The 13754-nt window shown below is 42.6% G+C and overlaps 1 protein-coding gene across 2 annotated transcripts in view; it reads right to left on the reverse strand.

Moving 5' to 3' along the window:
• The window catches only part of CGNL1 (cingulin like 1), a 201394-nt gene that overhangs the window by 94697 nt on the left and 92943 nt on the right, over window positions 1–13754 (reverse strand). For both annotated transcript variants that reach the window (XM_047863828.1, XM_047863827.1), the window contains exons 2-4: window positions 3459–5052; window positions 2568–2662; window positions 827–932 (exon numbers count right to left, since the gene is read on the reverse strand). In XM_047863828.1, coding sequence (XP_047719784.1) covers window positions 827–932; window positions 2568–2662; window positions 3459–5036 — 1779 coding nt within the window. In that variant the 5' untranslated portion in view covers window positions 5037–5052. The remainder of the gene's footprint in view (window positions 1–826; window positions 933–2567; window positions 2663–3458; window positions 5053–13754) is intronic.

A 13754-nucleotide genomic window follows, 5' to 3' on the forward strand; every position in this document is an offset into this window, starting at 1 on the left:
GTTCACAATTACCTTCCTTCAATACCTTGGAATATGTTAGGGTTCTCCATCCATGATTTCAAGTCATTCTTCCCATTCTTTTTTTTTTTTAAATGTTTGTTTATTTTTGAGACAGAGACATAGCATGAGTGGGGGAGGGGCAGAGAGAGAGAGAGGGAGACACTGAATCCAAAGCAGGTCACAGGCTCCGAGCTGTCAGCACAGAGCGTGATGCAGGGCTCGAACTCATGGACCATCAGATCATGACCTGAGCTAAAGTTGGACACTTAACTGACTGAGCCACCCAGATGCCCCATTCTTCCTATTTTTATTTTCTCTTTCTCAATTTCACTACCTATTTGTTTCACCACCTGTTTGTCTTGTTATAGGTTTTTTTTTTTAATTTAATTTTTATTTTTTATGAGAGAGAGAGAGAGAGAGAGAGAGAGAGAGAGAGAGACTGAGCGCAAGCAGGGGAGAGGCAGAGACAGAGGGAGACACAGACACAGGCTCTGTCAGCACAGAGGCCGACCCGGGGGTCGAACTCAAGAGCCTTCAAGCCATGAGATCATGACCTGAGCCAAAGTCGGCCACTTAACCAAATGAGTCACCCAGGAGCCCCAATATGCTATTATTTTTAAAAATAAAATATCTTAAAACCTTTCTGAAAAAAAAGTTGGTGCATAATAATAATATTTAAAGCATGGTCTTCCATCTTAGGTCCTGCTCACAACTCGGGTAACTTCCCACTTACTGCCATAACCAAATGTACAGGCTGAAGAAACAACAATTTGTTTGCCACATTCCAAGTTAAATGCCCTCTACAGAATACAAAACTCCAGTTTACTTGATTATTTCCTTGTGTGCTCCCTGCTGCTCGAGACTTTAAAGTCTGGATTTTCTCAAAAACCAGGTTGACCTTCCGTTTAGTTGCATCATCATTATCGGTGCTTCTGGAAAACAGGCAGCAGGAAGAAAAAAAAAAACCAGTAAGGGGCACAACCACAGTTCTCAGGATACTTCAGATGCCAGGACACACAAACAAGCCGTTTAAGAAGATAAATTGCAAGAGGTGTGAATTAATTAAGGCTGCAGACAAAACCACTGAGGGAAGAACAGGATGGATGGCGTATTTCTCTTCCAACACCTTGTTACACGTTACCACTCAATTTAGGAGAAGAGTTCCTATTCCCAAACATGTGAAAGAGATATACCCACATTCTAAGCCTGGAGAAAACACACAGTGAAAATTTACTAATATGTTGTTTGACTCAAATGACTGATTTCATTCCAGCAAGGAATTTCTTCTGTGTGTGTCTCTCTCTCACAACCCACAGTCACACACTTTACTCTTAAATCTTAATGCTAAGAATGATCTACAGTGATTTTAACTGGTTTTTATGCTGTGTTTAAAAAAAATATATCCCCCAGGCCAAGACTGTCAACACAGCAGCTGTCTACATTTTCACAGGTAATGATCAGAGTTTTATTAACTTCTACCACACCTTCTATCACACATACCTGGCAATTAGGAAAATTTTAAATAAGTTTCCTTAAATAGCCACCTCCTATTAAAGTCTGTCTCCCCAGTCTCTCAATAAATCATGAGCAAAAAAAAAAAAAAAAAAAAAAAAAATTAGAGAAAGAATTCTAAAAATCAAAAGTTCTTCTCCCTAAATCTTAACATGGTAAAAACCTTCACAGAGAGACACCAATAACTAGTTCTTAGCTAAAAGGATCTCTTCAGTTACTACCTCTCCCTCACCTCAAAAAAAAGAGCCCATCTCTTATACTCTGAACCTATTTTGTCGGCTTTGTATTACTGATCTATATTTGGAAGGTACGATGCAAAAATACGAAGGGTTTTGATACCAATGGGTACTTGTTCAAGTAAGTGACTTGCAGTCACATCAGGCTGTAAAGTTTTTTTCCTTTTTAATCCTATCCGATGAGACAATGGAAACAGAAACTGCAAATTCCTGACTTAGTATCTAAGCAAGGACTGAAAACCAGATTACTCAAACTCAACCTCCAAGATAAGTATGTGAAAAGCACTTCTTTTAAATGAGTCATACATGCTTTAAAAATCATAGAAGTAGGGGCTCCTGGCCAATGTCAACTCGGGGGGTGGGGGAGGTGGTTTTCTTTGTAACTGCGAATAATTGATTACTACTCTGTGCATGAAGAACTCAAGGTGGCTGACTTAGTTGAAAACCGAAGAGTAGATATTCTTCCTATCTTTGACTTCTTTTGAACAAGAAAAAGTCATTTGAAAAACAGGGGTGCCTGGCTGGCCCTGTCAGAAAAGCATGTGGCTGTTGCTCTTGGTGTCGTGAGTTCAAGTCTCACGTTGGATGTACAGGTTTAAAATAATTAAAATATATATCACATATATTCATCATCCCCTTGCTCTTCACACTCAGTACCCAAGACTCAAATACTGTTACGAAAACTCCAGCCATTGAGTCCTAAGCCTCAATAGTTCACACAGATCAGAAAGGCAAGGCAAAACACAAGGTCTCAGGAGAAAAAAATCAAGACCCCACCAGAAAGGACAATATTTTGGTCCTTTAAGGAATATCACTAACCCTTCTTTGAGGTAATTGTAAAGTATCTGCTTGGCCGTCTCCTCATTGCTTTGTTGAGTGAGCTCTTGCGGGCCTTTCAACAGATCTGGTGTGGCCTGGAATATAAAGGCTGTTATTAGATCACAGGATGGAGTTTCCAGGAAGCAGGCAGAAACCCTGAAGCAGAAGCTTCCAAACACCTTCCTACTTTCTGAAAATAATTCCTCAGGTAAGGATCCTCATTATAACTGGCTCCACCAGTTAGTAGCTCTGTAACCTTGAGCAAGTTACTTAACTTTACCTCACCTCAATTTTCTCACCTGTAAATGGAGATTAATCGTACCTACCTTCACAGAGTTGGTGCAGTCCTGTAATACGTAACAAATAGTGGCTGGCACTTAACACCCTTATTAGCACTTTTATCGCTATCATTATTTTTTATGGGTACTACCAAAACACTAAATATATCACTTAAATAAATTCCATCACTTTAGGATTAACCTAAATTAGAATTAACCTAATTCCTCAGGCCAGGTATTAACCCGGTCGCTCAATTTCATGAGAAAAATCAGTATATCTACACACACCTCAACACTGAACCTCCGGATGGAAACAAATTCTGCACACTTTGAGATCTCACACATAGGCTGACAAAAAAAAATCAAGCCTCTCTGTACTCTGACAAGTCTGTTTACAGGCAAGACCACAGTGGGATTCTCGGTGTACTGAACTGACTTGGAAAACCATACGATTGGCAGTGGGTTGAAAACTCCGCAGGGGAAAACTAAAACAATATCGGATATGCAATTGCTGATTCAAGATAAAGGGTCTGTGTTCCCAGAGCCTCCTGCAGCATGAGGCTGCAGAAGGAATGCAAAAAGAAGGAAAGAAAGAAGGACCCACTAGCATCACCTGAGTATCTGAGGTGGAAGTAAACGTCTTCACAGAAATCTTCTTGGCACCAGAGTCAGGCGAAGTTGCTAGCGCCCGATTCTGTAACATCAGCGTAGCGGTGGCTGTTTTGATTTCCTCCTCCTTTTTACTTTGTGCTGGGAGGGAAGATGCATGCGTGTTTGTACTCTCCCGACCACTTCTGGTTTCTGGAACTTTCCCATCTTTGCTCTGCTGGGGAGGCCTGAGGGGGGCCCCCTGTAGCTTCGCGAAGGCACGGCCCACACTCTGTTTCCCACGGTGATCCTGAGCAGGTGACCTCTGCGGGCAGACCTGTGACGGGCGGAGGAGGTGTTCGCTGGACTTGCCCAGGTTCCGGCTAAATTCACTCAGGTACTCGGAGTTCCCCTGGAGACCAAAGGGAAAGGCACTATCCACGCTTCTGGACCTCTTCCTGTCTTCAGGGTTGATTCTGTTTCGCTTCCCAGACCTTCCTCTCCTCTGGAGCCCAGATTTTTGGTCAAACTTTTCAATCAATTGATCCACGCCAGGAATGGATCCTGTATCAATATCCCGCCCAGTTCCTGGCAAGAAGGGGATGTACCGTCTGTTTTCATGACGATTCACATTGTCAGCATGGATGGCACATTCCTGATCATCAAGTAAAAATCTGTACAGAGAGTTGGCCGAAGTGGGAGTTGCTGATGAGGAAGAGGACCTCCGGGACCGAGCTCCATCCAGGACGGGTCCCGCGGAATCCTGTCGCCGGAAGGGAAGCACGTCCGGCCTGGCTTTCTTGGTTTCGGGATGGGTGTGTGGGCTGTGGGCAGTTAGGGACCTCCCACTGGGGGAAAGGGCCTCCTCTACCAGCCCCTCCTTGGTGCAGCTCTGAACATTTACGCACACTGAGGTCTGCTTCTTGGGGTCATCTATGACCACAGAGCTGCACAAACGAATGGCCGTCACACTGGATTTGCCCACATCTTCCAAAGGAGAGCTGCTAGGCTGCGAACTACTAGGTTTGGGGAAGCATGTCCAAGCCTTCTTATTGTTGGTACCTTCTGTTAAAGTGTTTAACCAATTACTCTCAGGAGGCTGGTGATTTTGCAAGTTCAATTCATTCTTTTCAGGGTCGTAGGGCTGCAAAAGCTCTGGATGCCGCTGAAAGTTGAGCATGTGAGATGGCTTCACCGGCCCCTCTTTGCCTTCTAGAACCCCATTCTTGCCCTCAAAGAGAGAGGATTGTTTCAGGTTTCTTACAGGACCAGGTTGGGCATAAGGATTTTCTGGGAGCTGCAATTCTGCGCTGTCCTCCTCTAGCACAGACCCGTTGCTGGAATGTAGAGGCAGGTTATTTATCACTGGAGATGGAAATGGTGGCCCGTTTTCAGAAAAAGACGAGCCTGCTAGACACCGCTCTGTGTTATTCAGGACGATATAGGGGTGGCCATCAATTCCCTGTACTCGAATACTGACACCATAGGAGCCTGCCTTAGAGTTCTGGGCATTCCTTGATTTTTTGCCATCATCACTTGCGAGTCTCAGATGGACACCATATTCTTGCTGCACATGTTGATATTCACCGAAATACAGCTCCATGGTTCACTGGTTCTCGCTACCAGGGAAAAACAGGTAAAAAGAGGGCATTAGGTACGAATCGTATCTGTTTAAATGAAGATTATGAGGGGCAAGTTCAAGAAGACCCAAGGAGCAAGGACACTTCAGAACCAAACGGTCACCCAAACAGGCCTTTCCGGATGAACCCTGGCCTCTGGGCGGAAGGCTGGCATACTAACCTGATGCCTTTGGCATAACTTCCTTACTCCGTTTCTAGTTGACAGCCCATTCTGGTTGCTTTGGGTTTTTTTCCTTAGTTGGTTTCTTCCCACTTTATGCTATTTATTTTTAACCAATAGGATGTTCCAGTTACCAGCATTTGAGAACAAGGTACTTTTCCATGGAACAATTAAGAGCTAAGGAATTCTGATGCTCACCATTTTTCTTTTCTCCCGTACTATTACTGACCTTCTTGTTGGAATAACACTTTCAACCTTTTTTATGTACAGCCTTGCTTTGAAATCTTTATCACTATTTATTTGGATATAACATTTAAAACATTTTTGACTTTGTGAGGCTGACAATCAGAGAAAATGATTAAAAATAACTCTTCATCATCTTTTCTTACCAAAAGGGCTCCAGTAACACATTGATCTGAAAAATGTTATAAAACACTGAGGACTCAGGGCCCTTTACTTTGTGATGTATCCTAATGCTAAGAATCGGGTGCCATCACCTTTGGTGGCATGTGGCCACCATGTCAGAAAGACTGCACACAGATGACTGGGAAGGACACCCAGGCCACCCCACCCTCAGAGACCTCCCACCAGAAATCACTTCCACCCCCTGAAGAACTCTGAGAGCAAAGAAGCCCCAGGAAGAACAGTAGCAACTGGTCACAGAGAACAGCTGTGTCATTTCTTTCACTGCTAGGGGCCTTTTTCAGTTGTCTTTCTATTCTGGACTCAGTCTGGCAGCACATTTTCTGAGAAAATCATCTATCAGATCCACATTTTCAAATTTATTTGCACAGAGTTTTTTTTGTTTTGTTTTGTTTTTTACAAAGCGTAGATCATTTCATCTCTTTTTTATCTCAAGTTATCCAGTGTCTTTATTTGTGCTTTCTTCATCGGTCTCTTGTGTAAATAAAATGTGTATCTATATATATTTTTTAATAATTGTTCTCCTAAACAACTAGTTCTCAAGACATAGCAATCATTTTTCTAATTTTTTTTTAAGTTTCTTGATTTTTGAGAGAGAAAGTACAAGGGGGGGAGGGGCAGAGAGAGAATCACAAGCAGCCTCCACACTGTCAGCATGGAGCCTGATGCAGGGCTTGAACTCTTGAACCATGAGATCATGACCTGAGCCAAAATCAAGAGTCGGATGCTTAACTGACTGAGCCACCAAGGTGCCCCTCCTTTTTTAATTTTCTTATTGAGTTCTAGTTCTTTATTATTTCCTTCTGCTCTCCTTTGCTTTTGTTTTTCTGTTTCCAATTTCATGACTTGCGTGCTTCATTTACTTTCATTCTTTAATTATACCCCATGAGTTGTGATATCTATGTCAGTTAGGAACTGGGCTGGTTTCTACTAACAAAGAGACCCAAAATAGCAACTTAAGAGTTAGGATTTTTTTTTTCCCCCAGAGGTAGGAAGTCCAAGGCTGGAATGGATGGCAGGATATTTCTGAGCAACACCTCTTTTATCTTTCCAGTCATCTACTTGTAGCATGTATTAGACACTTTATGATTGGCTAACCAGCATCACATATGCCAAAGGTTTATCAGGCCAGCTGAGTCAACCTTTCTAAGGAGATTTCCTGAAAGTCCCATCCATCAATATTACTTTATATCTACCTCATTGGTGAGAACTTGATCATATGGCCACCCCCATGTACAAGGATGGACTAGGGAACAGATTTTTAGCTGGTCACTGACACTCAAAAAAATCAACGTGGTGTTAGTAAAAAGGCAGAAGCAAACAGACACTCGGAGAGCAGCCAATAACTTCCACCACAGTAATGTTTCTATCATTATTTCCTAAATAGTTTCAAGTTGTGGTTTTGATTTCTTCTTTGACCCATGAGTTGTTTCTCAGAAAGTTTTTTCACATCCAGTATGTTTGCTGTTGTGTTGTTTTGGTTTAGAGGATCTTTATTTCTCTATGTTGTTAATTTCTACATGCACTGTAGCCAGAAAATTAAACTTCTATTATTCCTTCCTTTTTAAATGTACTGAGGTTTCCTCTGTAGGGACAATTTTTGCCAACATTTAATGGGTAATGGACATAGTCTCTTTTTTAAAGCATGGAATTCAAAATACATCCATACAGGGGCGCGTGGGTGGTGCAGTCGGTTAAGCGTCCGACTTCAGCCAGGTCATGATCTTGCGGTCTGTGAGTTCGAGCCCCGCGTCAGGCTCTGGGCTGATGGCTCAGAGCAGAGCCTGGAGCCTGTCTCCCTCTCTCTCTCTGCCCCTCCCCCGTTCATGCTCTGTCTTTCTCTGTCCCAAAAATAAAAAAACGTTGAAAAAAAAAATTTTTAAAAAATACATCCATACAACTTTAGCAATTATTTATTCAGCTATCATACATCCTTACTTATTTCATCTTTTCAATTTGCCTTAAGTCTTCCTGGATGTAGCTGTCTCCTACTAGCATGGTGCTGTCACTTCTGCTGGTGACTATTCTTTTAAATGCTTTTAAATATGTTAGATGTCATCACCTCCAATTTTACAAAGAAGAACAATTTAGAGTGGTATATTCAGCTGCAAATTCATTATTAAGTCACCAATCCCAATTATGTCATTATGCCTACTTTTACTTTCAGAGTTATACTAACAGAATTAAGTGATTTCATTTTAATCAAAATAAAACAAGACATAATGAAAACCTGGCCTCTTCAGCCTCCGTTCCCCATCCCGATCACAGTCCCCAAAGGAAACCAATTGCAAATTTCAGCTGTTTCTCTGGTATACACCTTCATGTTGCTCAGTACTATGCCTCGCAGCAACTTTGTATCCCTTTTACATATGGGACACACCATACATACCAATTTCTCACTCTGCTAGCTTCTCAGTATTATTTATATTTGTATTATTATGATAATATATTTTTACATTACTTTAATATATACTGTTATGATTATGTAAATGTTTATTCATTAAAGAGCCAAACTGAAAACTATGGCCATCTCTCCTTAAAATATTTAACTTTTCTAGAGTTAATATGCGATTGCTATTTGCACTTGCCTTCATTTCAATATACCTAACCTTAAATTCTTTCATCTGCTACATGACGTGTTAGATGCTTACCTGTATTCATTTTCAAATAACCAACATATTAGATGATCTGGTGCCCTTTTCTCCTGGTGCAGCCGCCAATCCTCCTGCTCTCTATTAAGGTCTGGTTACTCTCTTCCTTCTGCACCATATTGTTTCCTAAGTTTTGGACCTTCCTTGTTCTTGGTTTACCCAATTGGTCTGACAGAGCACAACTGAGTAGCTTCTTAAGAAAAGACCCAAGAAAGGGGTGCCTGGGTGGCGCAGTCGGTTAAGCGTCCGCCTTCAGCCAGGTCACGATCTCGCGGTTCGTGAGTTCGAGCCCCGCATCAGGCTCTGGGCTGATGGCTCGGAGCCTGGAGCCTGTTTCCGATTCTGCATCTCCCTCTCTCTCTGCCCCTCCCCCCTTCATGCTCTGTCTCTCTCTGTCCCAAAAATAAATAAAAAACGTTGAAAAAAATTAAAAAAAAAAAAAAGAAAGAAGAAAAGACCCAAGAAAGTAAACTTTTTCAGTCCTTGTATTTTGAAAAATGTCTTTATTCTATGCTTACTTTTGATTGATAGGCCAGCTGGATTTAGAATCCAGGTTAGAAATAATTTTCCCTCAGGGTGCCTGGGTGGTTCAGTCAGCTAAGCGTCTGACTTCAGCTCAGGTCATGATCTCATGGCTCGTGAGTTCAAGCCCTGCAAGCCCTGTGCTGACAGCCCAGAGCCTGGAGCCTGCCTCAGATTCTGTGTCTCCCTCTCTCTCTCTCTGCCCCTCTCCTGCTCGCACTCTGCTTCTCTCTCAAAAAAATAAATTATTAAAAACAATTTTTCTAAGAAATAAATTTCTCTCCAATTTTTTATTTTTTTAATTTTTTTTTAACGTTTTTATTTTTTTTTTTGAGACAGAGAGAGACAGAGCATGAACGGGGGAGGGTCAGAGAGAGAGGGAGACACAGAATCGGAAGCAGGCTCCAGGCTCTGAGCCATCAGCCCAGAGCCCGACGCGGGGCTTGAACTCACAGACCGCGAGATCGTGACCTGAGCTGAAGTCGGACGCTTAACCGACTGAGCCACCCAGGCGCCCCTCTCTCCAATTTTTTAAAGTATTACTTCCATTATCCTGTAGCTTCCAGGGACGCTGTTAAGAATTCTACTATTAAGACATCCTTTCTTCCAAGTGTGCCCTGTTTCTTTTTCTCCCACAGTTTTTAGGACCTTTTCTTTGTCTCTGCTCTTCTGAAATTTCACCATGACGTATATGAATGAGGGTTTTCTAAGACTGGGCACTTTTATAAAACATGGGCGTTTAATGTAGTTCTTCAATCTGGAAATTCATGTCATCAGTTCTATGAAACGTTCTTATTATTTCTCTGATAATGTTCAGAGAACTGTTTTGGTCTTTGCATGTAATATATTAGTAATGTTGTATCTGTTAGGCTGTTTCAATTTTCTTTTCTTATCCACTTCTCAATTCTGTCCTTTTAATTCTACTTGAGAGCTACATCCTCAACTTTTTAAAAAATTCAAGTATTTATCATCCCCCTTATCTCCTTTTTGTTCTCCAAGTGTTCCTGTGTCATAAACGCTATTCCCATTTTAGACATAAGATAGCTTCTCTCCCTTGGAAGATACTAACTATAACTTTTTTCAAAAAAATAAGTTTTTTCTGCTTTCTGCTGTATCTGCATCTGCTATAAGGTTTCTCCTTTCTGGTTTGTTTTCGTCCTTTCATGTTGAAACCTTTCCTAAGAAGACTGGGATCCTTGGCTGCCCAATCCTATTTAGCAGTGAATTCCTAAAAGCAGATTGGAGGCTCTGTGTGTGTGCAGCGGAGTTATTAGCTAGCGAGCTTCAAGTAATGGGCGTGGAAAGGTGCCAAGATTTCCAATGAGGGACACGCACATTTCAGGATCTGGAGCATTTTTTTCTGGCGCAGTTTGATTTCTCAAGGAAGGAATCTCCCAATCCATTGCTGGGGCTGCCCAGGCCTGGCTACGGGCACTGTGAGACAGGGCAGGGGAAGAGTGTGGAGGTCCCAGCTTTCATTCAATCCCTTTATTTTCAGCCACCCATACTCCCTTCCCTTCCTCGGGGTGGGCAACAGAGCAGAAACGTGTGGGTATCCAGATATCCAGGGTGTAGACGAGGCCCTGGACAGCTAGCTGCTCTGGTTCTCAAGGTACTTACACAGTTCCCTAGAATTTGGCCCCTTATCCCTGCCTCCTATGGCAACCCAGGCTTCATGCCTTCCATCCCTGAGCCTCCCAGCGGCTCTCTAGGAAAGTCACCTCCTTTCTCCACCACTGCCACCACAGGGTGAAGCCCAATCACCCCACCAATACAACGGTCACTCTTCTGTGTGTGATCGAGCTCATCTCCACAGGGTCTACACTGCCATTCTTCGTCTTCGTAGCTTTTAACATTTTTGCTCCTTTATGATCATTTGAGTGGGATTTTGAAAAAGGTAAGTCGCCTGCTTTTAAACTGATCTAGCTTGACGAGGCTAGTAATATTTATAGAACACCTCAACACTAGAATAAGAACAACCAACCTGCCTTACACTGAAGAAGCAACGCACAAAGGCCAGGACCAAGATGACCGGGTGTGTCTCAATCCTGACTCCGAGCAGGACTGGCACGTTTTATTCTGGATCTCTACAAGTGTTCGTATTCATTCAAGTTCGTAACAAGTACTTTTTTAACACAAGAACTTCTGAACAAATAACTTTACTCCCTGCAATGCTTTGTTTATGATATTTGCTAAATGGGTCACAACTTCCTCACCAATAATCTCTTCTATGCTGACTCTGAGTTTTCTATGAAAATATTTCTTCTAATATGTATTAAGAAAATTCTTTTCGAGGGTTTTACAGCCCTTTTCATTAGCTGCTGCTACTACAGTCAACACTAATTACATTTCAATCTTTGAATAAGGCCACCTTGGTTTATTATAATCTTAGCTCCCTGTTAGTAAATTAATCCACATATTTGAATTTCATGAAATGTCCACTATTTACATTTCCTTGACAACAAACCTCAATCCAATATTTTCACAGAATGACATTTCTCAGCTGGGCACGGGTGTTTTAAACAAATGTGGATTTCCTTCCCAATCACAGTGTAAACACTGAATTAATGAATGAGTTTAAGGACAGCTGTTCATTTTCAGATACCAGGCCATGCCACAATCCTAATGCTCTCCACAGACACATTTGCTCAGTTGGGGACTAAGCCCAACCAAGGACTTACATAATTTGGCAATAAATGTGGACCAATTGCCAGGATGTAACATTGTGACACTTGGCAAATAAAAGTGGTGTTTTGGAGTGGAAATAATGCTTTTGGAAAAGACCACTAAATGATGATAATTGCTTTAGTTAGCGAGATCAATGAGTGTGTTTCTGAGTAAGAACAAAGAGCTTAGCACTTGGAAGTAGGAACATATGCCAGACAGAAACATTTCCTCTCTCTGGGCCATCACATGTTATCAGCTGAGCACAGAGATTAGTGACAGTGCTGGGCCACACATCCCCACCTCACTGCTCTAATTCCCAGGGGAACCCCCAAGACCTGGAAACATAGTCACTAGCCACTCCGGAGGCTCTCCTAGCTACCGGGGAAACACCACTAGGCATTTGGAAATGTCTCCACCATGGCTTGCCCTCCGTCCTGAGGATGACAGTCCCCACGAGCGAGGCCAGGCTCGCTCAAGCCCCCAGCACAGCACCTAGCACAGGAAAAGAATTCTGTGTATGTCTGCATGGAATGAGTAATTCTTATTTTATCATACAAGTCGTTTAAAAGAGCATCTAAAGCAGAGGCAGGGAGCTAATGAGCTTCCTCAGAGCAGTCTTGAACTTAATTCCAAGAAACAGGAAGTGAGCGACAAACCAAAAAGTCACGTCCCCTGAGTGGGATCCTGTAACTGTCTCGCTCCGAGGGAAGCTGCCGCCAGTCTGATGATACACACAAGTTAACATGTGTAAAGAGTGGACAAAACATTCACTCTTAAAAGACCACTTGTAGGACAGGTGGGAAGACATGAATTTTAGGGGAAGTATCCACAGTAGAATGTCAACTAGATAAAAGAGAAAAATCAGAATGCGGAAAGCCTAATATTAGCAAAATGCAGACGGGTTTTTAAATGTGCTCATTCCCAAACATGACAGAAAGAGGCAGTCTTACGTCAACTAAGCTTTATGTTCTTTCTTTTCTTTTTTTTTCTTCCTTCCTTCCTTCCTTCCTTCCTTCCTTCCTCCCTCCCTCCCTCCCTCCCTATCTATCTGTTCCGTGGTGCAAACATAGGAAACTGATCAAACTTTTAAGATTTCAAAGGAAATGTCTTCACATTGTCAAGCCTTCAGAACTCCCTGGGAAAACAGTTTCAAAAATAAGCTTTGAGGTTTGAAAATGACAGCAGAGTTGCTGTCTAACCTACGTAATTCAGTGTGGTTTGAAGAAGGTAAGAATGACAACCGAAAGTTTTCTATTTAGGGGGAAGAAATTCAGCTTTTTTTTTTTTTCTTAATGTTTTTATTTATTTTTGAGACAGAGAGAGACAGAACATGAGCAGGGAAGGGGCAGAGAGAGAGACACAGAATCGGAAACAGGCTCCAGGCTCTGAGCCGTCAGCACAGAGCCCGATGTGAGGCTCGAACTCACAGACTGTGAGATCATGACCTGAGCCGAAGTCGGACGCTCAACCGACTGAGGCACCCAGGCGCCCCTAAATTCAGCTTTTAATATTGAAGGCTGCCGCTTCCTCCTAAATACCCTCCCCTCATACAAAAAGGAAAGTGGCTAGAGGAGGGGGTGGGGGGAGTCGGTAGAAAGGTTCCTTTTATACTAGGGATGGACACTTTGGCCATCCAGGAGTCTAAGGATTGGGGCTCACTAGGACTAACCAGTCTAACCACACTCAAACTGGAGCACGGACACCAAGCTGGCTTTCCAGGGACCCCCACCTCGCCTCTGGAAGTCTGCTCCTCCTGTCCCCATGGATGGTCTCCATCACATCGGTCTCTGTTCCACTTTTGTCATTTTGATCCCACTCCTCTTTCCTTACCTGCTTGGCATGTGTATTATCAATAAATTTATAGTGTTCTTACATTCCCAGCTTCAATTCTAAAATTCATTGCCTGACATTTTATATTCCACATGGAATATAAATACATTCTGAAAAAAATACAGAATTCGTGTCCAAACAATGTTGATGATATGTTATTCATCCCTTTTTACCTCTTAACCCTGAAATCATTTCTAAACAATTCTCCTCCCAGTGCAGGGCCAAGTGATAGAAGTTTGCAATTCTGGGGGTGCCTGGGTGGCTCAGTCGGTTAAGTGTCCGACTTCGGCTCAGGTCATGATCTTGCAGTCCATGAGTTCGAGCCCTGCGTCAGGCTCCGTGCTGACAGCTCAGAGCCTGGAGCCTGCTTCAGATTCTGTGTCTCCCTCTCTCTCTGCCCCTCCCCTGCTCATGCTCTCTCTTTCTCT

The sequence above is a fragment of the Prionailurus viverrinus genome, chromosome B3, assembly GCF_022837055.1.
Source record: "Prionailurus viverrinus isolate Anna chromosome B3, UM_Priviv_1.0, whole genome shotgun sequence".
NCBI classification, from domain to species: domain Eukaryota; kingdom Metazoa; phylum Chordata; class Mammalia; order Carnivora; family Felidae; genus Prionailurus; species Prionailurus viverrinus.